General features: G+C 39.6%; 1 protein-coding gene and 1 long non-coding RNA gene across 4 annotated transcripts in view; one reads left to right on the top strand and one right to left on the bottom strand.

The window, feature by feature from the left end:
- Positions 1 to 763: 763 nt before the first annotated feature.
- The window catches only part of LOC129740381 (probable WRKY transcription factor protein 1), a 45,532-nt gene continuing 20,840 nt past the window's right edge, over positions 764 to 25,455 (top strand). Inside the window, exons 1-4 of one of the 3 annotated variants that reach the window (XM_055732039.1) lie at positions 764 to 887; positions 1,275 to 1,632; positions 13,004 to 13,103; positions 22,314 to 22,345. In XM_055732039.1, the coding sequence (XP_055588014.1) occupies positions 13,004 to 13,103; positions 22,314 to 22,345 (132 nt within the window). In that variant the 5' untranslated portion in view covers positions 764 to 887; positions 1,275 to 1,632. Of the gene's footprint in view, positions 1,633 to 13,003; positions 13,104 to 22,313; positions 22,346 to 25,455 lie in introns of all 3 variants that reach the window. The other 2 variants (XM_055732040.1, XM_055732038.1) reach the window with 2 other exon arrangements.
- Positions 7,791 to 8,255, bottom strand: LOC129740386 (uncharacterized). Its single transcript, XR_008736222.1, has 3 exons — positions 8,214 to 8,255; positions 8,029 to 8,148; positions 7,791 to 7,964 (listed from the first exon to the last, which is right to left on the bottom strand). It is a non-coding gene; the product is annotated as an uncharacterized LOC129740386 (long non-coding RNA).

Genomic DNA, 25,455 nt, shown 5'->3' with positions numbered 1-25,455 from the left:
CAGATCGAAATGATATATTTAATATTTCAATTAAAACCAACTGAGAACAAGGGCACAAGGTCATTTAGTTTTTATTCAAATGTGGTGCAAAATACAAATAAAAAAATATTTTGTTGTTGATTCCGTGTTTTTTTTAATCAGATTCAGTTTAAAATATAGATGCAGACATTGTCTGCCTTCAGAATCAAATTGTAGATACAGTTTTAAGATCTGCTTTTCAGGCTTAGATTTTTAGTTTAGTTTTAAACAATACTCATACTTTTCATACTTTATTCTAAGAGACTAAATATCACTGGCGACATATCAGATTGACCAGAGAGACATCTATCAAACATCTTTCAAGTGTCGTTATCATCACAACAGCAAAGGTTGTCGATTGCCGAGCAATAGAATATTCCCTTTAATTCAATCACGGTACGGTACCGTGGTTGAATTAAAGGAAATCTTTAGATCGCTTTGATTCAGTAGAATTATTCAACCAAGTAGGCTCACAACACATATTAGAATCACTGATTGGTAAGTTTTTCAACCACCAACCAGCGCAAAAACTCCGGATTTCAATTACATCAACAATATTTCTAGTAACGGGTGGCTCCAGAGAGCAAATTCCTATACTTCCATTTTCTCAACTTTGACACGTCTCTTTTCGGTTGGAGCTTTCCGGTTGGCAGCATGCCGGCTTGCTTCCGAGTTGTGTTGTTTTCCTCTCATTTTCCTGAGCTTTCATTTTATGTACATGTACATTCTCAGTGGGGTTGTTGAGCTGCGAGATTCTTAGCTCCATCGAAGAGCTACACTTCAAGTGTTGTTTTAGTTGATAGAGGACGTGCTTTACAGACGTGCGATTTTCCGATTTCCTAGAAAGAAGTGAAAATATTGGGTTGCGTGTATGTATAGCTCTAGTTTCGAATTAACAGGAAGGGAACATTTTATTGGGTGTTTTATTATAAACATTTTCCACCAGAACAGCGGTATCTAGATTTTGTTTTTGGGAAAGGATTCAAAATTTAAAAAGTTGTGTTTCCAGTGAACCGGAATATTCTAGACACCTACTAGCATTGGAAACTATAGTTTGTATTTAAAATTTTATTCCTGAGTATAAAAACAGTGATTCATCGTGTGAAGTCTGCTTGGTATCCTTCAGGGCGCTGATATTCACAGTGGTTTCGCAAGTGATTTAAATAGTTTCCTTAGAATTCGCAAGTTTCCCATAACACGGAAGCGAAAGTTTAATGTTTCGAAAGTGTTACGATCATAATTGATTTTTAATTAAGCGCATTAAGACACCAATTCAGTGGGGAGTAGTTGTGGTTCTGGCGTGTTGGGTGGTCACTCATCGTCAGACGGCCACGGTCTGTGTGGGAAACCCAAAGTGAAAAACAAGGACATACCGAGGACGGAAGGCTGATTATATCAGGAAGCCGCACGTATTCCACAAAAATTGGTTACATTGAACGCAGTGAACTATAAAGAAGGGCAAAAACACAAGGAAGTGAACGCAACTGGGAATAACCAATTAGTGGCTGTTTTCTTTTTCTTTTTCAACTCTGCTACTTTGAAACTACGTATCGGCAAACATAACACTAAAATATAGCTCAAAAGGGATATTCGTGCTGATTTGTCGCATTAAAGGTGAGTTACGTTCTGCACTGCATGCAACGTAAGTATAAGATGTATAAATAGAAAAATTCAATAATTTGAGTTCAGCTTCTTTAATCGCCAGATTGAAATTCAGGCGCTTAAAAGAGCTTGTATGTGCAATGTGAATCACCTCAAAAGAAATGGACAGGTTCAAATCCATACATGTTTGGCAGTTCAAGTCAGCAAAAATATTATAGCGTTAAAATATATTTGTTCACTTTCTTTCGCAATTTGCATATTTTTCCATTATTTCAGACAATTACTTCGATGAGCTAGTTTCAATATCAGCACTCTTTCAAGGAAGCATAACGCAGCATATAAAAAAATCAAAATTTTGTCATTTCATCATCAAGTTTTTGTGTAAACGAACAAGCCGATTAGACCGATAATCAGAATAATTTGGTAGGTACTTCCCGATGGAGCTTGATGGATAAGACGGCTAGCAGTATTATTGGTATGACTTGCAATTCAATCGGAAGTTGAGATGAGCAGGAACTTTGATGGCTGTATATTCATGTGCTGGTGATTTTTTGTAAATCCGGAAACGCTTTCTGCACCGTGAACTCTAACAAAACTGTTTTGGAAAACTACTTCGAAATGATAAATATGGGACTTAATAAACCCTGAAAATTCATATTGAGAATTAAATTAGTTTTATCTGCAAGATAGGTCTACCATCTACGACTTGAAACTGGAAAAAGTGTGGTTTACTGAAAAATAATCTAAGTTTTTGATTTCCAACCTGTTTTTATTTTCAGATTCAAAATTCACCCAGAATGTTTGTTTCATTATTTCACGCCATTTTAATAATTAATAATAATTTATTCATTGAAAAAAAAGTAAGCAGTTTGTGTTAAGTATTACAGAAATATTATTATTAAGATTTAGCCAGTTAATTTTAAGAAATAATCTTGATTTTTGAAGAAAAACATAATTGGTAATATTCTTATTTCGCACTTTATTCCATATTTTTGGTCCTCATCGTCAATTGCTTCATCGGAAAAAGTAAACTTATGCTTGATTTATACGTTGAACAATTTTAAACAAGTTTTAAAAGAAAATTTTTCTGATTTTCAATCATTCGTATTTTAACAAACAAAACACATAGTGATAGGTACTATATTCTTGATTCGCTCAGTGCATATTGGAAGACATATGTAGATTGTAGATTAGGGATATCATACGTACTCATTTAAGAGTACATGTACTCTTTTTCGATCGAGAAATTAGCGTACTCTTCTGTTTAAGAAATTTGGCGGAATGTACTCTTTTTTTTAAAGATATTTTATCAGAGAAACGTCCTTTTTTCTTCCCATTTCTAAGTTTTTTCGAAACAAACATGTAACTTACACCTCTTACCAGATGGGGCCCACATAGAAGGTACTACAAAAATCATTCGTGGATTGATTAATTGCCAACCAAATTCGTGCAGGTGATAGCTCCTATAAATACCATGAAGAAACTAATAATAAATGTTCAGACGTTGTAAAAATATTTTTCCGAAAGCAAATGGTACAACAAGTTTCGGAATGTTTCCAGAAAAAAACGGCAAGTAAAAGATTAGGGTCCTTGATCTATATTCAGGAATGAGACCATAGCAGTATTAACGACAATTAAAAATTCTCCCTAAAACACAAAAAAATAACCAAGTTTTTTTTTCACTGCAAGCAGCCTGAAATCCATTGAAGCAGAAGTAAGAATATTTTGTAATTTTTGGATTCAATTCTGCGAATTCTACATTTTTGTAATCGTTTACCGTGCTTATAACTGGACAATTAATACATTGTATAATATTTTTTGGCAATAAAAAAACAGATACTTTATTAAAACTTGGAAAATTTCTACTCTCTGGAGCTACTTTTCCACATAGCAATGAGAACAGGAGTAACAAATTTAAAATGAGCGAGTCCATATTCACTTACTCATCACTTGAGTTTTAAGTGAATGGAATTTGAATTCTACTGGATGTCCACTTACTTTTCAACTCACTTGACCGATCACTTAAAATTCAAATGAATCTACCCAATAAACTAAATGAAAACAAAGTAATTTATCCATTTTTTATTTCAATAATGAATTGGTTTGAATCACAAAGTTTATTGATAATTTAAATGCTAAATTCCACCAGGAAATTTCCTTTACTAAAAGATATAGAAGACCTGACCTAACCTACCTAAGGGTCCAGCGCCGATTGACCGACGCATAGGGCTGAGATAAAAGATCTCCACTGCTGGCGATCCGGAGCCAGCGTCTTCAATTGCTGCCAGCCAAGGTTCTCGTCAACGAGCTTCTGGGCCTGCCTCTTCTTCAATGCCAATCTGGATTCCAGTCAAGCGCCTCTCTGCAAATCTCGTTTTCATCTCTTCGCAGCGTGTGCCCAATCCATCTCCACTTACGTTCCCGAATCTCGATTTCTAGCGCCTTTTGATGACACCGGCGATGAAGTTCAACGTTCGAGATCCAGTTGCCAGGCCACCAAGCGCGGATGATGTTCCGCAGGCAGCGATTCACAAAAACTTACAGTTTTCGCGTCGTCACGGCATATGTGCACCAAGTTTCACACTCGTACAGCAATACGGATTTGACGTTTGAGTTGAAGATTCGGATTTTTGTTCTTAGAGAGATCTGGCGTGAGCGCCAGATGTTTCGGAGACTCGCAAACGCAAATCGGGCTTTTCTGATCCGGGTTTCGATGTCCTTCTTGGTACCACCATCAGGCGTAATCTGGCTACCAAGATACTGGAAGCACTCCACTGTCTCAACCTGTTGTCCAGCTACCACGAAATTGGAACGATTTTCTGTGTTGATTTCCATCGACTTAGTCTTTCCGACATTGATTTTGAGACCTGCTGCCTTGGAGCTTTCGGTGAGGTCGTCGAGTTTGCTCTGCATGTTTTGTTGTGTTTGGGCGAGCAAAACAATATCGTCAGCCAGGTCAAGATCGTTCAGTTGCTCCATTGTTGAAGGATTCCACGGCAATCCTCGGTTCGGTGCACAGTCGATCGATCCAGTCAGAATCTCATCCATTACGATGAGGAAAAGTAGCGGTGATATGATACATCCTTGTCTCACTCCAGCAGTTACCGGGATTGGTTCGGACAAGACACCGTCGTGCAAGACCTTGCACGAAAATGCCTCGTACTGTGCTTCGATGAGATGGACTCGTTTCTGTGGGACTCCTCGTCGCCTTAGAGCTGCCCAGATGTTTTCATGGTTAAATCGGTCGAATGCTTTTTCGAATTGAACGAACACCAGTAGAAGAGAGCTGGAATTCGTTTATTTGTTCCCGTATGATTCGTAGCGTTGTGATGTGGTCCACACATGATCGTCCGGATCGGAATCCAGCTTGTTGCCGTCGGAGTGTAGCGTCGATTTTCTCCTGGATCCTGTTCAGGATCACTTTGCAGAGTACTTTGAGGGTTGTACAGATCAACGTTATGCCTCGTTATGCCGAACTCTGTCAGGTCTCCTTTCTTCGGGACCTTTACGAGGATACCCTGCATCCAGTCGGCCGGGAATGTGGCAGTATCCCAAATGTCAGCGAAAAGACGGTGCAACATTTGTGCTGACAAGGCAGGGTCGGCTTTGAGCATTTCAGCAGGAATGCAATCGATTCCAGGCGCTTTGTTGGATTTCATGTCCTTGATTGCCGCTTCTATTTCAGCCAGCGAGGGCGCTTCCGAGTTGACGCCATTAATGCGACTTACTGTGGGCGCCTCGAGCTGCGGGTTCTGTTGGCCATCGCTATTCGTGACTCGGAAGAGTTGTTCGAAGTGCTCAGTCCAACGCTTGAGCTGATCTGTTTGATCTGTCAGCAGCTGACCTGCTCGGTCTTTCAGCGGAATTCTTGCATTAGTCCTTGCACCACTGAGGCGGCGAGAAATGTCATAAAGTAATCGGATATCTCCATTGGCGGCGGTTCTTTCCCCCTCTTCGGCTAGGGAGTTTGTCCAGGCTCTCTTGTCTCGTCTACAAGCTCGTTTAACTGCCTTTCCCAGCTCCGTATATCGTAAGCGGGCGGCTGCTTTCGCTGACCCGGTACATGCCTGCTCAATTCCGACTTTCGCGTTTCTCCGATCATCGACCATCCTCCAAGTTTCATCATTCGACATCCATTCACTTCTTCTTCCACAAACTTTACCGAGAGTACTATGACTCGTCGTGATTAAGGCATTCTTGATTCCACACCACTGTTCTTCGACTGTTCCGTCTGTCGGCAGCTCCGAGGCTCGGGATTCTAGCTGTTCAACGTATGCCCTTTTCACCTCTGGATTCTCCAACCGGCGGACGTCGTATCGACACCCGACTTTCTCCTCGCGCTGTTGGACACGCGCAACTCTCAGTCGTATCTCGCCAAGGACGAGGTGATGGTCAGATGCAATGTCTGCGCTTCGTTTGTTGCGGACATCAAGAAGGCTCCTTCTCCATTTTCGGCTGATGCAGATGTGGTCAATTTGATTTTCTGTTCGGCCATCTCGGGATACCCAAGTGACCTTATGTGCTGGTCGATGGGGGAAGAGCGATCCACCGATCACCATGTTGTTGTTGCCACAAAATTCTAAAAACAGCTCTCCGTTTTCGCTCATCTGTCCTAGGCCATGGCGCCCCATGATGCGCTCAAGGTCTTGATTGTCGGAGCCAATCTTTGCGTTGAAATCGCCAAATGGATTTGAATGTCACCCTTCGGAATTCTCTCTACCACGCTGTTCAGTTGACTGTAAAACTGCTCTTTCTCCTGCAAATCGGCAACGTCAGTTGGCGCATAACACTGGACCATTGTAAGGTTTCTAACCCGTGTTCTAAATCTGGCTACGATTATTCTTTCGTTTATCGGTTCCCATCTAATGAGGGCCGCGTAGGCCTGCGGGCTTAACAGGAAACCAACTCCTCGTTCCCGAGTAGCATGTTCTCCTCGTATGCCAGAGTAAAGCAGGACTTGCCCGGACTGTGTCTTGTGTTCTCCAGTGTTAGGCCAACGGACTTCGCTCAGTCCCAGAATTTCAAGCTTGAGGCGGCTAGCTTCTCTAGCAAGTTGAGCCAGCTTGCCTTGTTGAGCAAGGGTTAAAACATTCCAAGTTCCAATTCGTGTCCGTGTTTTCATGCTAAATGTCGTAGCCAAAGTTCCAGATCGGTCATTTCTTTCGGATTCCGTAACAAGTTTATGAATCGGGAGCAGTAGGTTGTTAGCCTAAAGTCCCTATCCCGCGATGGGGCTGCCATCTTGGACTTAGCTGGCGGGAGCCGCATTTCATAAATTCAGCCGCTTGCTGCAAGACAGACGCTGTTTGAGCCGCCCCTGACCTGGAGAACAGACGCTCGGTTGTTGTTGCACGCCGCCCCTGACCTGGGGAACAGACGCGTGCGGCCACCTTCTCAGTCTGCATGCGACCAAAGCATCCACCGGGGTTGGGTACCCGATCTCCGCTTAGGTTACTCGCACCCCAGCCGGCACCGCGGGGAGGTAGAGATAGGAGTTGTGAATAAGAGGTGATATGACCACTATGGGGTCGCGTGTTGCACATTATCCACCGTTTACCAGGCCACCAAGCGCGGATGATATTCCGCACACAGCGGAAACCCCTGGTGCAGAGGGGGGAAAAATCAGGCAAATTTGAACTTGCCTCTAAAAACTGTGTCTTCATGTTTCAAGCGCTATTTCTGGTGGCTACTGCTGTTGGGGACATCCGGTCACCTATTGATATAACTTTTATCAATTCCTGAAGACTTTGGTTTAATTAGAAAAAAACTAAAATTGTCGAAATTGTTAGTTCCGTGGAAAAAAACACGTGCGATGTCAATCGGTCATCGCCTACTTCCTATTTTGGACATCTTGTCATTAGAAGAAATTTCTCCTCGCATGAGACTCTGACAAAAGAATTTATCGACTCACCTGAGGCTTCACCCTACCATGCGGTTACAAGTCGACCAGGTTCGCGTTCAGAATTTTTGACGATTTTCCACCCGTTTGCATCCAGGCCCAGGTACAGGAATCAAAGTTTTCCAAAATAAAAAGATGAGTATTTAGTATTGAAAAAATAGTCATTCATTTAAAATTTTTATTTAAACCTAACCTAACTACTTAAAACTTATTCTAAAACTTTAAATTAAAAAAAATGTTAAAACTTAATACTAGATGTGTGTGTGTATAAGTGTATTTATGTCTTAAACTAAAGTGTATCCCTCGACGACAGCCATCATATAAAGCATGCACGCATGCAATCCAAGCCGGAATCCATTTTGTTCGGATTGGCTTTTGGCGCCATCAAAATAGCCACTCTGGATACTTGTTTAAAGAATAAAACAAGTTCCGGAAAGAAATAGGTCTGCAGGGAAGACCAAGAGGCAAATTAGAAAATTTATCCATTTTCATGAGATTTAGTATCTTACCGATCTCATATCCACATAATGGAACCTAGCCCATCATTGTGGGGTCCATCATCCAGGAAGTGAAAACCATGCAGAAAATATCTTATTCGTTCGGCGAAACCAGTTTTCACTTAGACGGCCCTGTACGTAAAATGTGGACTTTGTATGTATCGGATATATGACAATCATTTCTAGATTTCTTTTACCTTTGTGATCACAATTACACCAAATCGCAGAAATTATCAACGTCAGGAGATCAAGACGGTGGGGGAAGGTACATCGCCGGCGTAGCCAACGACGAAGAGGAGCCACTCCCAACGATGAGTGAAGTTAAGGAAGCCATTCGCCAGCTGAATAGAAACAAGTCGGCTGGGAAGGATGGCATCGCAGCTGAACTCATCAAAATGGGCCCGGACAGGTTGGCCGATTGCCTACATCGGTTGATAATCCGGATCTGGGACATAGAACAGCTACCGGAGGAGTGGAAGGAGGGGGTAATATGCCCCATCTACAAGAAGGGCGACAAATTGGACTGTGAGAACTACCGAGCGATCACTGTCCTCAATGCCGCCTACGAAGTGTTGTCCAGAATCCTACTCCGCCGCCTAACGCCACAAGCAAACAGATTCGTGGGAAGTCATCAGGCCGGCTTCATGGAGGGACGGTCTACGACGGACCAGATATTCACATTGCGGCAAATCCTCCAAAAATGCCGTGAACACCAAGTCCCTACGCATCATCTATTCATCGACTTCAAAGCCGCATACGACACGATCGACCGTAACGAGCTATGGAAAATCATGGACGAGAACGGCTTTTCCGGGAAGCTAATCAGACTGATCAAGGCGACGATGGATGGAACGCAGTGCTGTGTGCGGATTTCGGGTGAATTGTCGAGTTCATTCGAATCGCGCAGGGGGCTTCGACAAGGTGATGGTCTATCCTGCATGATGTTCAACGTGGCGCTAGAAGGTGTTATTCGACGAGCGGTGGGCGAAATGCGGGGCACGATTTTCAACAGATCCAGTCAACTTATCTGCTTTGCCGATGACATTGATATAGTCGGCAGATCATCTGCGGCGGTGGAGGAGATCTACCGCAAACTGAAACGCGAAGCAGGAAGGATTGGGTTGATGATTAATACGTCCAAGACGAAGTACATGCTGGCCTGCGGATCCGAGACCGACCGAACCCGCTTGTCCAGTAATAACAAGGTCACGATCGACGGCGACGAGCTGGAGATAGTCGAAGACTTTGTCTATCTCGGCTCACTGGTGACCGCAGACAATGACACCAGCCGTGAGATCCGGAGGCGAATTATCAGCGGAAGTCGTGCCTACTATGGACTCCACAAGCAACTGCGGTCGAGAAGACTTTGCCCTCGCACGAAGTGTAACCTGTATATGACGCTTATTAGACCGGTTGTTCTCTACGGGCACGAGACATGGATATTGCTCGAGGAGGACCTGCGTACACTCGGGGTATTCGAGCGACGAGTGTTAAGAACCATCTTTGGCGGCGTACAGGAAAACGGAGTGTGGAGGCGAAGGATGAACCACGAGCTCGCGCGACTCTACGGCGAACCCAGTATCCAGAAGGTGGTGAAAGCTGGCCGGATACGCTGGGCGGGACATGTTGCGAGAATGCCGGACGACTGTCCTGCAAAACAGGTGTTCGCTACGAATCCGGTAGGAACAAGACGAGCGGGGGCGCAACGAGCGAGGTGGTTAGACCAAGTGGAGCGTGATCTGGCGAACGTGGGGTGCCCGAGAAATTGGAGAACGGTTGCCATGGACCGAGTGAATTTTAGGAATTATGTTCGTCAAGTTATGTCGTGAGACGGAATACTATGTAAATAAATAAATCAACGCTCAGCCTTGTAGCTGCGTTATCGGTCAGGCACTTATGAGTTATTGGTCACCGGTAGTAATTTTCAAATCACTTACTACAAGCCGGATTAAAAACGGTTTCAATGTCACAAAAAACGGTTAGACACTCTTGCTTGATAACCACACGCCTGCTTTACGGTTAACCGACAACTGGTACTGATGTCTACTTTGCAGCGTGGTTGAACACTCGATCGGTAGTTGATTTCATTTAGTTCGATTGGAGTTCTGGGAGACTCCGACACCTTGAGTATACTACTCAGTTGAGTATCCTCTACTGAGTAGTGATGAGAGACGTTTGTGGTGTTAAACAAGTATACTGTCTACTCATACCATGTAATGAGGGTGATCATGATTGTCAGCTATTGCGGGGCTTAGTGGATTTTATATTGCCGATGATTAATTTGAAAAGTAATGAGATCCTATTGTGTTCGAGTGGCTATTTGATTACACGTTCAATTGTATTGTGATGTGTCATGGATTGTTAGTGTAATGAAATGAGTGTACGAACAAGATTTTTCCCAACTTTCATGCCCTTCCCTGGGTGGAGGGACAATACCATGTCCAAGGCATCGAATTTATTACCGCAGTCGATCGTTACCACTGGAAGGGTTACAATCTTTTGGGCATTTTAATTTATAAAAGACAAAATATTACATCAAAAGGCATAAAAACAGTGTATGAATTTAATAAATAATAATAAATAATAAAATTCTTTCATGCCTCATGTTCAAAGCGTATCTCCCTGCATTGATGCATTGATTGGATATGTTGTTTTGCTAGCCAAACGGCTGTAGGCGCATTTAGAAACACTTTCCCCTAAGCTATTGTCCCTACCGCACTTGGGAGGTAAAAAAATAACTGTTTAAAATTGATAGTAACAAATCCGAACTCTTTTTTCCTTTGATTTAGTTTTGTTGAAGGTCACCTAATATAAGTTGACAGAAATATTACAGAAATAGTCCGTAAACTGTTTCGACTCACCCCTTTTCACGGTACCAATCCAGTACCATGAACATTAAAAATGATTTACCGTCTACTTGAATGAACATTATTTTTCTGAAAATTCAAAAGCTCAACAAAGTCTGCCGGATAAGCTAGTTCGATATAAAACAATTCAATGACCATTTTGAACAATTAACAAGTAACAACCACCTAAGAGTAAGCCAGCTGACAAAAAATATCTCCTCCTCGATAGAATAATGCAAAACAATTCGTTCCGTTTCCCAAATTGATCCATTTCAATCACTTCGCGTCACACTTTACACACGAATGTACAACTAACTGCCGGAGCACATTGGAATTTTGATCGGAAAATCATACATACTTATAGGTCCACAAATATTAATGCTATGGAATTCGGTTACCTAGACGAAAAAGCTTCTTCGAATTCTGCAGTGCACATTTTTGACCTTTTGAATTTTACAACAGCTTGTTCTGACGCTGTCCATTGCGATGTTAGGCTGTGTCGAAATGATTTATTGGAGCTAGATAACAACAATTACGTCTGTAAAGACGTACAAATAATGTGACTTTGATAGCAAAACGTTTATTGAATAAACAAGTTGTTGAACAATTGTAACTACTCTAAAGAATACTTCCCAGAATACCCCAACGGAATTGTTTTTAAACTTTGTTATTTAATTTTTGTCATTCATTTTCTTAATTTTATCCTAATTCCCTCCTTAAATTTGAAAACAAATCCACACATCCTACGGGAGCGATTTGAAGCGAAAAACTCTCCTCCCCGGCTCTCAACCGACATTCAATTCATTGCACGGAAATGTAGCCAAAATGTGGTCGCCGCGATGTCTGATAGCGAATGGTTTGTGCTGCAGCAATGAGGCTTCATTTTCATACAGCATGAATGCTGCTTTGATTATCCCATTCCAATATAGCAGAAAGCCCAAGGGAATCAAACCATGTCGTCGGTATTGAAATTAAAATTCGTTCTCAACAACTGGAATCAGAGCTTTTGAAAGAGTCCTCATGGATACTTATAGGACATGGATGAAGAATTCGAGTTCGAGAACTTTTCTGTGGATTTTGAAACCTAATCGTTTAAATCACTTGAAGTTTATAAAGGGCACTTATGTTTAGAAGATTGAAATATAATTTAAAAGTAAAAAAAAAACGGAAAACTTGAAAGCGAGTGTGATTTTTTTTTCGACAATATAAAAGGAATAAAGTACAGCTTTTCTCCAATCTTTAATGAAAATAAAGTTTTTATGCAGATTTTTTTCAGTTTCGATTGGAACTTTCCTGTGCCGGTCACACTAGTCACACGCCTATAGACAGAAACGAAAACGTTTTAATGGAAATGTTGTGGCTTGGCCAAATCAATAACTTGCTCGTCATAGAAGCGGATAAATAAATAACGATCCTTCGCTTTCAAAAGATTGTATTTTTCCTCTTTTTTGTCCGTGTTTTTCTTCATCCTCGGCTACCGTTTTGATAAGATTCCGTATACATTTCACGGTTCCGATCCGTTTGCAAACATTCCACTCATTCCACATCTTTGGTATGGCATGGGAACCAATCCATTGTCAATCGTCGTCGGTTGGTGTGAATTGATTTCTGGGGCGGAATCTTCATTCGAACAATATGATATGGGGTGATAATATCAAATTGCATGCGTTTCCCCAGTTATGATGGAGGGTTACATTTAAGTACAAGAGATAAAAAGGAATTTTGTCTCTGTAAACAGTGGAAACTACGGATAAAATGTATTAATGACTATTGAAATTTGATTTGAATTAGAGGTTAACAAGTTTATTTGCAAATTATATTAAAATGTGATGGTTCGTAATGTAGCTCAGTTGGCAAGTTAGTTGATTCCTGAGCCGATGTTCGTGAGCTCAAGCCCAAGAGTAAATATCGAGCACACTTATCCCGTACATATCAATTACTGTCTGCTACGACTAGTATTGAAAAAAATACGTTGAAGGCCCTGACAAAAGTTGACACATTCTTATAGAAAATATCGAAAGAGACACTTGAACTTGACATATGAAAATATTGGCATAGGCCCTTATTATATATTTGAATTATTAGATTAACTGTAATTAAAAGAAATTGCTAATTTTTTTTTTCTCTGCTAACTGTTTTAGATGGCGTTGGGTTGGACTGGCAATTTCATACTCGTCTTTACGGTGATACTTTCTACATTAACACAAGGAAACCTCGCGGCCCCTGCATCTATACAAAGTGGTAAGTATCTTCATGTCAGTACCGTTCAAAACTGTATAGAAATGAGAGCACGCGCATTGTCACTTCGACTTTGATTTTCCATAACTTTTAATTCTGATGGTATTTGATCAGAGTAAAAAAGTATTTCTGCGTTAGATAGACTAGCTATCACAATTCAGGGTTGGTAAATTTCGCCCGTCACGCTTGACCCGACTAGTTTTGTTTCATCAAACGACTGGCACTGTTCTCAATTGACGGAGCCTCACAACTCGCATGACGGAAAAGGCACGACAACAATCAACATGTCTCCATCATGCGACTGGCGAAGCTCCTACACATGGTCAAATTTCCCCTGAGAGTGACTGACAAAGCTCTTCACACTTCGATCGGCTGCAGACGGCAGGTACAACTAATTGAACGACTTGCTGGCAGAGAGCACCAATAGCAATAAAAAACCGAAAACGGGCTTGCTGGCAGAAGCAACAATAATAATAAATGCTTTCCTTTTTCGTCTTCGGTCGTTTGAATGTGATTGCTTGACTAGGTTATTATTTTAGCTTCAAATGACTGGGGAATGAATGACTGGCAAACGAAGTGACTAGTCGTTAAGGAACAGTCTAATGAGTTTGACGCACCAAGAGGCTCAACAGTCACAGTCATTTGACTAATGACGTTGAATGATGCCAACCCTGATCACAATAACTTCACAAAATTTGAGCTTTCTAAAGTTAGTATGGTCTGAGATACAGTATGTAATTCTACGAAAATCGAATGGACTTTTGCCATTCAAACTGCAATATCTCGAAAAATTACGCTACGCAAATTATTGAAATTTTGCAGAGTGATTGTTGAAATATAAAGCTAATTTGCTTTTTTTTAGTAGGTAACTACAGGTAACGTGTTCCGCAGACCTAGTTCCCACCTTGAACTGTTCAACACAGGGGCGGTCCTAGAGCTGGCTCTGGGGGGGGAGGGGGCGGTGGCTGGTTGATTTTCCAAATTTTCAAAAATCAGTCAATAACGTAAATATATGACGAAAAAAAGTTCATTTGGAGAGAGCGAGTGGGGGAGAGGGGGAGTGTGCAGTTTCAAATGAGACTTAAATATTTGCTGCACACCAGACCCGTGCGAAGGACACGTCCATGGGGGGGGTGGGTTTCGAATTTCAAATTTTGTTTGAAATAATAACAATACCAAAAAAAGGACAATAAATAAGCAAATTAATTTCTAAAACAATATACAAACCCAAAATCATCACCCAAACTCGAAAAAAAAAATTACTGATACGAATCAAAATAAATCAGAATCAAAATTTCAAATCAATTTTATTTCTGGTTAGTCATTAATAAATTATTCGAAATGTTGGTTCTTATTCTGTATTTATAAAAATAGTATTTTCAAAACATCAGAAACGGAATGCGAATTCAAATTTGGAATAAAGCCAGAATTTGAGCCAGAAGAAAAATACATCAAATATAACACCAGATTTGATGAGAAATTAAACTTGAATTCCAACAAAAAATCAGATAAGGTCAGAATAATTGATAATAATGTTAATTACTAACCATATTAATTTAATTGTGTAAACGGAATTATTTTCGGAATGTCTTTGAAACGGAACACTGGATTTAATTTTTCGGAACAATTTTTATATTTACGTGCTCTTCGTTCTACTGTTAATTAGAATCTGACCGTTTTTTCTCTAGCACTCTCTACAAAGTTCTCAGACACTCAATCCATTCACACAGTTTCTATTAGTAACTCATTCAAACACACACTCACTCTTACACGGTTATTTCTTTTTCGTCATTATGGCCAACATAACGATCATTTCAATTGTTTTTTTTTTACCCATGAGAAAAGAATTGATGACAAGTGATTAGAATGCTTCTTATAAAATTCTAATCTCTCGTTTTCAATATCCATTCATTTCTTCTAATTTTCTATCTGCCAATAATTTTCATAATGTTGAAATGTTCTTAGTTATGTTCTTTTAATTTTCACCGATAAGGTCAATAAAATACATTAACAAAATAAATCACGGTGATTAAACTCTTCATAAACTAAAATATAATATGAAGATAAAAATGATTAGTTTTTAACATTTGGAAATGATTTGTTTCTAATAAAAACGTCTTACCAAAATAATTCATGAGATAGCATTTTGGTGTCTATGCTTTAATGATTAATTTAGTATATTTAGATTTATTTATCACCTCTCGTTTTGGTGATATGGAGTTTATAAATTTTTAAATGAATCAGTTTTGAGTGAAGTCAATCATTGAAAACTGTTGAACTTACAAGGTAACATGAAAATAGACTGATTCTGAAAAATCAACAGTTTTTAATAATTTGAAAAGACAAGTAAATATTTGTGACATTACTAAAGAAAGTTTTCAAAAACAAGTTTTATTCCATTTAAAAAAAAAATAGCTTAAGTCTGAAAAACGATTTGTTTTCTGCTTTGAGAAATATCTTAAATTCAAGGTAGTCATTACTTCTTTAAACATTCGTTAAAAGTCTATTATTTTACATAATTGGGAACAGTAAAGAAACAGAAAACTTCAATTTTTTCACAGAAGTCAAAATGTGGTATGAACTCATATTTCGAATTTTAATTGTTATGTTTAAAAGTTTTGTCAGAAAAGTGCAGAATTTACTTAAATAATGTTTAACCTATTTGAAAATAATTTTGGGCACCAGCAAAAATCAAAATTAGCTCTTAAACTCTTTTCATCTAAAAAAATGTAGGAAATAGAGGCTGAAATTGTGTTCTTGAAAAAAAAAATTTCATATCAGTATAAAATTAGTTATGATTCAAACCATTTTTTTTTTATCTAAATGATTAATCATCAAAGTAATGGATGAACTTGATAAGATACCATTCTTTAAAAAAACAATATTACACGACCATGATGCCCACTGCTTCTCCTCTTCCTTTCAAATTTCATTGAACTAAATTTGAGGTTTGTATTTAAAAAAAAGTTTGAAATAAGAGAAGTTTAATAAACTTTCTCTACATACATATTTTGATATCCTTTTAAACAACTTATACATCCCTTTATAAAACAATCTGCGAATCTTTAATATTTACTATTGGGAAGAATGACCGTAGTGTTGAATTCCCGGAAAAAAATTAATATTTACTGCGACCAATTGTTGATAAAAAGATCATTTTCGTAATTTGTATATTGAGCAGTTTAAAAATTATCAATTTAAAAACTCTTTAAAGAATCTTCCGATATAAATGTACCTTTACAAATGAAAAAATACACACATTTTTATAGAATAAAATGTGAAAAAATTCTCAAGTTATCTACAATATTATTCTTGAGTATCTATATATCACCGCAAAATTCTCACCAAAATTTTAGTGATTCTCATTTAGCAACAATACCTTTAGAAATCCAAACATTTATTTGAGAAAGTGTAACCAATTGCTATGAATTTAAAACTGAATATTTCATTATTTTTCTGAAGTATATTGCTGAATCGTGATTCGAAAAAACGAATTAATATTAACTCTTGTTTCGATTCTTCAATTTCTAAATATAAATTTAATTCTGAAATAAAATCATTAAAATCAAATTCTTGGGTATGCAGCATTCGGTACTTTAAAAATTAATACATAGGCATGTTTTTGGAGCCTATGTTTCAAAAACTGTTTTTGGAGGTTTATTCTTGAACTCAATTTTTATAAGATTTTGTTCATCAACTCTAATTATAAAAGTTGAATTTTTAATATATTTAGAAAATTGAATAGATATGTATGTATAAAAATGTATAAAAGAAACATTGTTAACAGCTCGGTAACATTGTTTTTGATTTTTTAATTTAAATATATTGATGGGTGAGATTTAGGGAAATATTATAAACAGCTAGCTCAAGGCAACGCAACGGCGTATTCAAATTTAAACACGTGGTCAGCGGAGAAGTAGGCGAAACGGAATACGCAGATGGTTTGAAGCGTTGCGTATAAGTCGAACGCAACAACTACACCGCACGCGTTCAGAAAAACGCAACGAGGAAGCACGGCGTCTAGACGTCGAATCGACTTGGTGGATCGCGTACGATCACCAAGTCTCTTGGTTTCCGGCGGCGAACGAATTCAGACGTGCCCAGTTAAAGCTCCCAAATCAGCAACTCAACTCAAAACGAACCGCAAATCCGAGCCGGTGGTAGTCTGAGACAATCCGAGGTGAGACGAAACCGAAAGCGGAGGTGAGCCCAGACAAGCCGTGTATGGTCAACGAAGCCAAAATCCTCGATCAATGTTGGTACGCATCTCATCAAGCCCGAGGAGTGCGCCAAGCCAGCAGCGTGAACCGGACCAACGACGACCAGCCTTGTGTGGGTGACCCTGCATTACGCGTGGCTTGGTCAGTCTGGTCCCATCTCATCCGAGAGAGAGAGACAGAACCTAGCCAGCCGAGAGTGCGTGGTATCGCACGACCGTTTCAAACCCATCGCCGAAGACGGAGGTGCGCGCTAATCCAAAAGCGAGTGGTTGGTCTGCATAGCCTAGGAGAGAGACCGAACCGACCAACCGTGCCGTGAGTGTGTGAAACTAATGAGTTTACCCGACAAAACTCAGCAACACGAGACTCTTTGACCTGGGTCTCAGAGTCGGCGCGCTACTGGGCAAACTGGAGGGGCTACGCGGGAAAAGGGCGGACCAACCTTTCACTTTACCAAGGCACTTCCTATCTGTTCAGTAAAAAACTTGATTTGTTCTCAGGGGTTTTTATTGTTACAATTGATTGGGTGTGGGTGTGTAGTGTGTACGATTTATTTGGGCTATTCTGGGTACGTACCATCGATGGTTTTCTCGTTGTTCGTGGTATCCGGTGATGACGACCCTCACCAGGCCACCAGGATTGGCCCAGGTGAAGGCAGAGCTCGTCTGGTGAGCGGACCTCGGCTGGACGCAGCAGCACAAAATGGCGGGGTAAGTCCTGGGTTTCTTGGCTTAACAGCTCGGAAAAAGGCGATTCCGGGCTGCGTGGAGTGTAGATTGCAGGCACTTCCTTCGTTGGCGGTATCGGTTGGCTCCGGACGGTACCGGCAGTTGCCAGACCGAGAAGGGTAAGGTCTCCTTAGGATTTAGAGTCAGTTTTGACCCGAGACGTCCTCCTTAATGTTTATGGGGCGCACCCCAGAGGACACAACGCTGGTCTTTTACGATTAGACGTAGGTGAATCCCTAAGGCCACCTAGGCCGGGCGTGTGCGGTCGAACGATCGTAACCGACGACAGAAAAAAACTCAAAAGTATCCGAAGTGTCCCTGACGGTGGGTACACTTCACACTCCACAAAGATGCACACGCTTGCCTGTTCAAAAAACTAATGATCCATGGCGCACCACTGATCGATTGTTGGGCTTTTCTTTAAGAATTCAGCCCTATTGAAATTTTCCCGCTTTTCAACAGCTTTTCCCCGCTCGTGCGTCTTGCTCCTTCCATGCGTAGTTGCTCCCACGTGAGCAGCCATGCTGCTTGGTACGCGGTACGTGTTCGCAGAGTGCACCCAGTAGCCCAGGTGTGTTCCAAACTGCTGTTTTAATTGTGGGGAAGTGAATGGTCGATAATCAGTGTGCCGATTCAAAAATAAATTTAAATTTTGTAACCTACTGGTTACATGTGGTGCGTGGTACCGTGCCGCTCCTCCCGTTCCATCCAGGCGTTCGCCCGGCCCGTGGCGACTCCAACGTTCGACCGAGTGGGCCAATTGCCCCGTTTCAACCCGACCCCCGTGTGCGTGGTATCCCATCGAGAATGCGCCGAATACATCTGATTTAAAAAAGGTATTTGTCCTTTAGGAATCCACCCCATCCAAAAGCTCCCCCAGCCCCAGCCTAACATACGCCCTGAGACCCAGGAACAAAAGAGACCTTGAGCGCCCAAACCCGTTAGTCCCCGTGGCTTTAGACCAGGGACTGGGTGTTGCTGGAGAAAAAGCAAAGTTTCAACATATATGGCCAGCAAATTAAATTATACACTGTATGTGCCTATAAAGTCGCGAATGCCATAAAGATGGTAAAACGACTATAATCGAAGTAAGTTCCTTAACAAAAGTAATTTGGTAAAAATCAGTCTAGGGAATTGCAAGTTACAGCTGTTTTAGTTTAGCGGACCCAATTTTTTTCCATTCTTAAATAAATTAATAAATTCTTTTAATTAACAATCACCCCCACGGAGTGGAAAATTTTGAAAATTCGAAAGAACATCCACTAGGAAAAGTTCGAAGTTTTTATAGGAATTCCAGCGTTTACGAGTATTTTGTAACGGATTTTTGCCGTTTGGGGGGGGGGAGTGATCACCCCGATCAACCCCCCCCCCCCTCCATAGGTTCAACACACTATGCTCCAATAGTAGGAGGTCTATTCGTCTATTCGCACTTTCAGCAAAACCTCTCATTCTTACGCTTCGAAGTCTGAATTTTCCTCTAACGCAGGCATGTCAAACTCGTTTAAGTGTGCGGGCCGCATTAAGAATCATTCATTTCCAAAAATATTATTATTTCCCCTCGTAGCAAAAAAAAATCTTTTTAATATTTTGTGACAGGAAAGCCAGCGTAGTTCTGTGTAGTAGGGAATTTTGTGATAATTTAAGACGGGGCTACGCGGGCCGCATTGACCAAGGCCGCGGGCTGCATGCGGCCCGCGAACCTCCAGTTTGACATGCCTGCTCTAACGACTTGAGAACCGACATCTCCTCGCATTGATTCGAGCTTTCAACATAAACCTCTCCTATTCGTGACTCGAGGCCTGATCTCTCCTCTTACGACTCGCAATCCGACCCCCTAGCACTGTCGAAACTACGATACGGAGGAGCGACCTGGAGCTCCGCCATATAGCTACAGCGCAACAGATCTAAATTACGGAGCACACATCGGCTGATAGCCATGCGAGTTTCCTGTGCGTACAAGATCATATCAGCAGATGCAGCTTTTGTCATCGCGGGCATGATTCCCATCGACATCACTCTGGCGGAGGATATGGAGTGTTACGAAGCAAGAGCTATTAGAGGAGTGCGTAAAATTCAACGAGCAGCGTCAATGCTCAAGTGGCAGGAGCAATGGGACGCATCGAACAACGCAAGATGGACGCATAGACTAATCCCGCGACTTTCAGACTGGGTAAATCAGAAGTATGGAGAGGTCAACTTCTACCTGACGCAGTTCCTATCGGGTCATGGGTGCTTTAAGCAAGGAATCGGTAGAACATGCTATCTTTGTCTGCCCCAGGTTCAGGCGTCAACAACTTCAAAATTTGAACGCTGAAAATGTTGTGAGTGAAATGTGTCGCGACGAATAGTCGTGGCCTGCTATAGTCGATGAAATCTCGCAAATCATGCGCGATCTAATACGAATTCAATACTCTAATATCTAATACTCTTCAAGCGACTCGAGATCTCTCCTCTCCTCTCCTCGTAATGACTCGAGGTAACCACTTATACCTCTCTTCTTGTTGATTAAAGGCCTGATCTCTCCTCTTGCGGCTCGAGACCCGACCTCTTAACTCCAGGATTCGAGGTTTGCAACATTTATGCCCGTCGTGTGCCGATCGAAAGCAGCTTATCTTAGACTCGCGCCTGTCACAGCACACGGAACTTCACACGAGTAGATGATTCCCGACATTGAAGGGAATTTATTTGAAATTTCTATTAGCAAACCTCATAACTATTAGTTCTCTATAATATGAAAACGATAAACTTTGTAAATAATTACAATCAAAATTCTAAAAAAAAACTGACAAATTTTACAAAGCTTACATGGCCAAACATGATCAAAATTTTTATTATGATGAATACAAAGCTTCCAAAATTTCGAAAAGTCAAACGACTCATTTTGGTCTTTATTTTATGTGGGCGAACCACTTTTCAAAAACCATGATTGGTGCTAATCGTTAAAAAATGCTTATAAAAAATTTGGCATATGACTTTTTAAATTTTATCAATTTGTTTTTGAATTATTGATAACAGTATCCCCGTAAACTTTAAAATTTTGTGTTTCTAGGTCAATCATTGTTAATTGTATTTGGGTTTTGGTTTGTGTGTATTTTTACGAATTTGCATTATAAGTTTTAAGATTTACCCTTAATCAGTTTGTTTTCAATCCTGATGATCATATGTAAAAAAAAAACATATCGACTGCAAGAGCCCATCGTTAACAGTGATTACATACATTTTATTGCCATTGTAGCTTGACCTACATGTAATAACCTTTATTCCTGAGCCGTAACATTAATAGGAAAATTTCCCCCTGGGATAGCAACAGAAGGCATGTCTCCTATAAGAAATTCGATGGGCAAAAGCGAATTTTGTGTAGCACGAAAAAAACGTCGGTGGTGGCAAAACAAGTAAATTCACTTAGTTTTTCTTCTGGTATGTCCGTGTGCTTGGGCATTTCCTGTGGTGTTGATGCTTTAGATAGTTGTGCCGATATGAGAGTACGGACGTGAGCTGGGATTAGGATTATCCAGGAAATCTGTTATGCTATAATGCCTAGTTCCCAGTGCTTGTGCAATCGCTGCTGCGCGTTAGGTAATTTATTTTTTCCGTCTTCGATAATTAACACTAATTTCTCTGGAGGAATAGTTGGATTACAAAATTAGGTGATAAAAAGATAGTTCAAATTAATAAAATTAAGTTCAAGTTAGTCACATGAGTAGTACAAACTACTGCTTTGTTCTTCCAGAATGGCTGTTTATCATGTTTAAAAGTGGCTCCAGAGAGTGAAGTAGTGAATAATTTTGTTGAAAACAATTGTTTTTTTCCCATCAACCCCCTTCAACAAAGCATGTGAACATCGTAAGTCTGAAGAAAATCCAGAAAAAAATCTCTTCAGCCTAAAACACACTTCGAAAGTTTACCACATCTGCCCGAAATTTGATCTGCTTAATGCAAAATCAACTTGTTTCTGCATTAGGGAGGTACTTTCTAAGTCATAACCCTATTAAATTGTCCTAAAATTACAGGATATTCTTAACACGCTGTAGAAAAAGAAATTATATAAAATATACATAAGGGTCATTTCATACCAAGTAACTGACTTAGGGCCAAATCTGAGAGAGTCGATGCATTTTCACAGTCACTTGGTATGGAATGAGCCATATCTCGAAAAGGAAATATGTATAACAAAAACATAATAAAATAATTAATGGTATAAAATGATTTTTTTTACGTTTTGTTCATGTTGTTAAAAACTAATTTAATCATTTTTTTATTTACAGATTTTTTCACCCCATCACTAGGTGCAGCAAATGTGAGTATGATAATCGCAAAAAAAAAAATTCTTGTTCTAGTTTGTAATACTCTATTAATTTGTTCGTAACGCGTGTCAGTAAACGAGAACACAAAGATATTTAAGACAAGAAATAATATGTTCAACACAAAGTGTTGGCTGTTGTCGTTCAAACCTTAGGCTTGTAGTCGTTTTAATAGGTATTCTTTATCAATGTCAATCGATGACATGAGTAGATAACGATTGTAGGTAATACACATTTGATAGCAACTAGGCATTGGTAATAATGTGGTACCGACTTGGATAATCAAGAATTCAAAAAAAAAAAATCTAAAATCAATAAACAACCAAACAAAAATGCAAAAAAAGCTTAAATTTCCAAGCTCATTTATAAATACAACAAATTGATATGAAATTAACAAACTCAATCCGGGAATCGCCTTTTTCAATCGGAAATGTCTACGTGTTTTTGCTTTTAAAATAATGTCAAAAATAAACCAATCGACACCCCTGCCTTGGATATTCGAAGATGCCTTTCGCCTGAGAAGATTACCTGATTTTACAGTTAATGAGTCCTTGAGTCAAAATATTTTAGCATTTCACATCGCTGATTGCCTTCAGCAATACTATTTTTAGAGAGAAAATTTCTCAAAATTACTGATTGCTCCATTTGTCCCGGGGAAGGATCCAATTAAATTACCTCACTGAATCATCCCGATTCGGACTTACATTTGCAAAAGGGACCCATTTTAGATTGTTTGGTGCCTTTCTTTTTCTTTGCTTTTAGCCTGCGTGCAAGCCGGAATAGTGTCAGCCAGCAGACACTTTGAGGCTGCGGTATGTCTTCCTTTGTGCCGTCGTGATCCTGACTGGCAGACTGAACCGGGCTTGACCGTACATATCGGAAGCACTTTACTGCATATACACATGTATCTATAACTACGAGTGTTCACTCGGGTCAAATGTGCCGTAAGGATTCGCCACTGACGGCTGTCTGAACTTGGATGATATATAACGATTAATATATTTCGACTAAAGGCCAGGAGAGCGTAAATAACGACCGTTTCTTTCTGCGACTTGACTATACGGAGAGGACACTCCATAATAAAAGCGATAACGATTGCTGAATGCGTGTGGCCTTTGCCGCATCTGATAAAATGCCATTAAAATGCTGCAAAAAGGGATCCAATTACGGTCCGAAGTTTCTGGCATTCTTATTCAATTGTCTTTCTGCAAGTACTTGGCGGATTTTTGACAGCTCTCTGGTGCTATAAAGCACTACAGTTAGACGCTTATACTCTCAGAAGATGTATTGTGCGTGCAGTCTTAAAAAAAAGATAAAATGGAAAAGGATTTATGAAATAGCAGTCTCCATTATGAAAGTTTGCAGGTTTTATGTCATTGAAATTTATGCAGAAGTTCTGTAGATACTGTTTCAAACTATCCAGAATACTTTTTTTTAACATGATTCTTGCAAACGAACATACCCGAAAAAATGTCTTTCGGGGATTTTACTAAATGCAGGGTCCTTCGACCAAATCTATCCTGCTAGAAGTGAAAAATTTTGCGTCAAGCGGATTCAACGGGACAGAATTTCCCGTAAATGCTATTTTCCGCACAATTTGAACAAAATCGTTTAAAATAATCTGAATTGGAAGTTTGGAAAAAATAATTTTCAAGGCCACCGAACTTAAAAACACAAGTTATGGATGAGAAACAAGTTTTTTTAGCTTCCAGACAAAATCTCACTTACACTTCAGACTGTAAAATCCTTTGCAACTCCTTCCTTCGTCTGATTTAGCCACTGATCAATTTATTTATTTTATTTATTTCGCCAAACAATGTAGGCTACAAATATAATAACTTAATGCTAGGGATTACAATTTTCAAATAGGCTTAATAATAATGATTTTTCTTTACATTCACAAAGTCAGGTTCTACGGTGCCTGTTACCGTAAAAACTTTTTTTCAGCTGCTTTTTTGACATAGTAAAGTCTATGTTCTCATAATGTTTGTTATAACTATACATTAAACAATTCATTGGACTATATTTTCCATAATCAGTTCGAGTAGGGATTATAATGAAAAGATTTCTTGTTCTTAGATAACGACACGAACAATAAAAGTTTAATTGATTTAGTAGATAATCAGACTGAACGCGCTGATTAATTATGACGTTTACGAAACAGATTGCAGCAAACTCTCTTCTTACACTTAATGTTTCTATGTTTATTAGCAGGCAACGTGATTCATAGCTAGGTAATTGGCTCTGAGACCATCCTAAATTTCGAAAGCGAATAGAACAAATTGTTTCTGGACTGATTCCAAGCGGCTTTTATGTAAAATTTGAAAAGGTGACCACACAACACCTTTTTTTTTTGTTTTTGAAATTATAACTAAAACGTTTTATAAATGCTAGCCATACTGTTTGATTTCTGAATTATTGAGTTATAGTGATCTACAAAAGTAAGTTTTGAGTCCAATATAACTCCAAGATCTCTAATCTTGTTGACTCTCTCGACAGGATCATCTCCCAATTTGACAATATCATATGACTGACATTTTCTTCTGGTAAATACAATATTTGAACATTTTGCTACGTTAAATTTGAGCAAACTTTTAATGCAACATCTGTTAAATACATTAACTTTGTTTTGAAAGATTCTGTAGTCTTCTTCGCTATTTGCTTTCATATAAAGTTTCTTATCATCGGCATAAATTAGCACATTTGACTGCTTGAGAAGACAAGTTATATCATTTACGTATAAAATAAATAATAGGGGGCCGAGATGGGAGCCTTGAGGCACACCAAAAGTAACGGAGATACTTTTTGAAAGTGAACCATAAAATATAACAATTTGTGAGCGGTTCGTTAAATAGGACCTTATCCATTTGAGTAGGTGCGAACTGAATCCCTGTTTATTTAATTTAAAAATTAACACGTATAAAGCATGTACAGAATTACTGCGATCCATACAGCTAATATTATAGGTAACAAACTCGAGTAAATTAGTGGCTGTAGATCTTGCTTTAACAAATCCATGTTGCTTTTCAGTAATGAGAGTTTTAATTTGGTTGTATATTTTTTCATTCACTAAAGTTTCAAAAAGTTTTGGTATGCACGATAAAAT

This window comes from Uranotaenia lowii, chromosome 1 (genome assembly GCF_029784155.1).
Source record: "Uranotaenia lowii strain MFRU-FL chromosome 1, ASM2978415v1, whole genome shotgun sequence".
In the NCBI taxonomy this organism is placed as follows: Eukaryota; Metazoa; Arthropoda; class Insecta; order Diptera; family Culicidae; genus Uranotaenia; species Uranotaenia lowii.
Note: the sequence above shows the minus strand (reverse complement) of the source record. Positions and strands in the feature narration are given on the sequence as shown.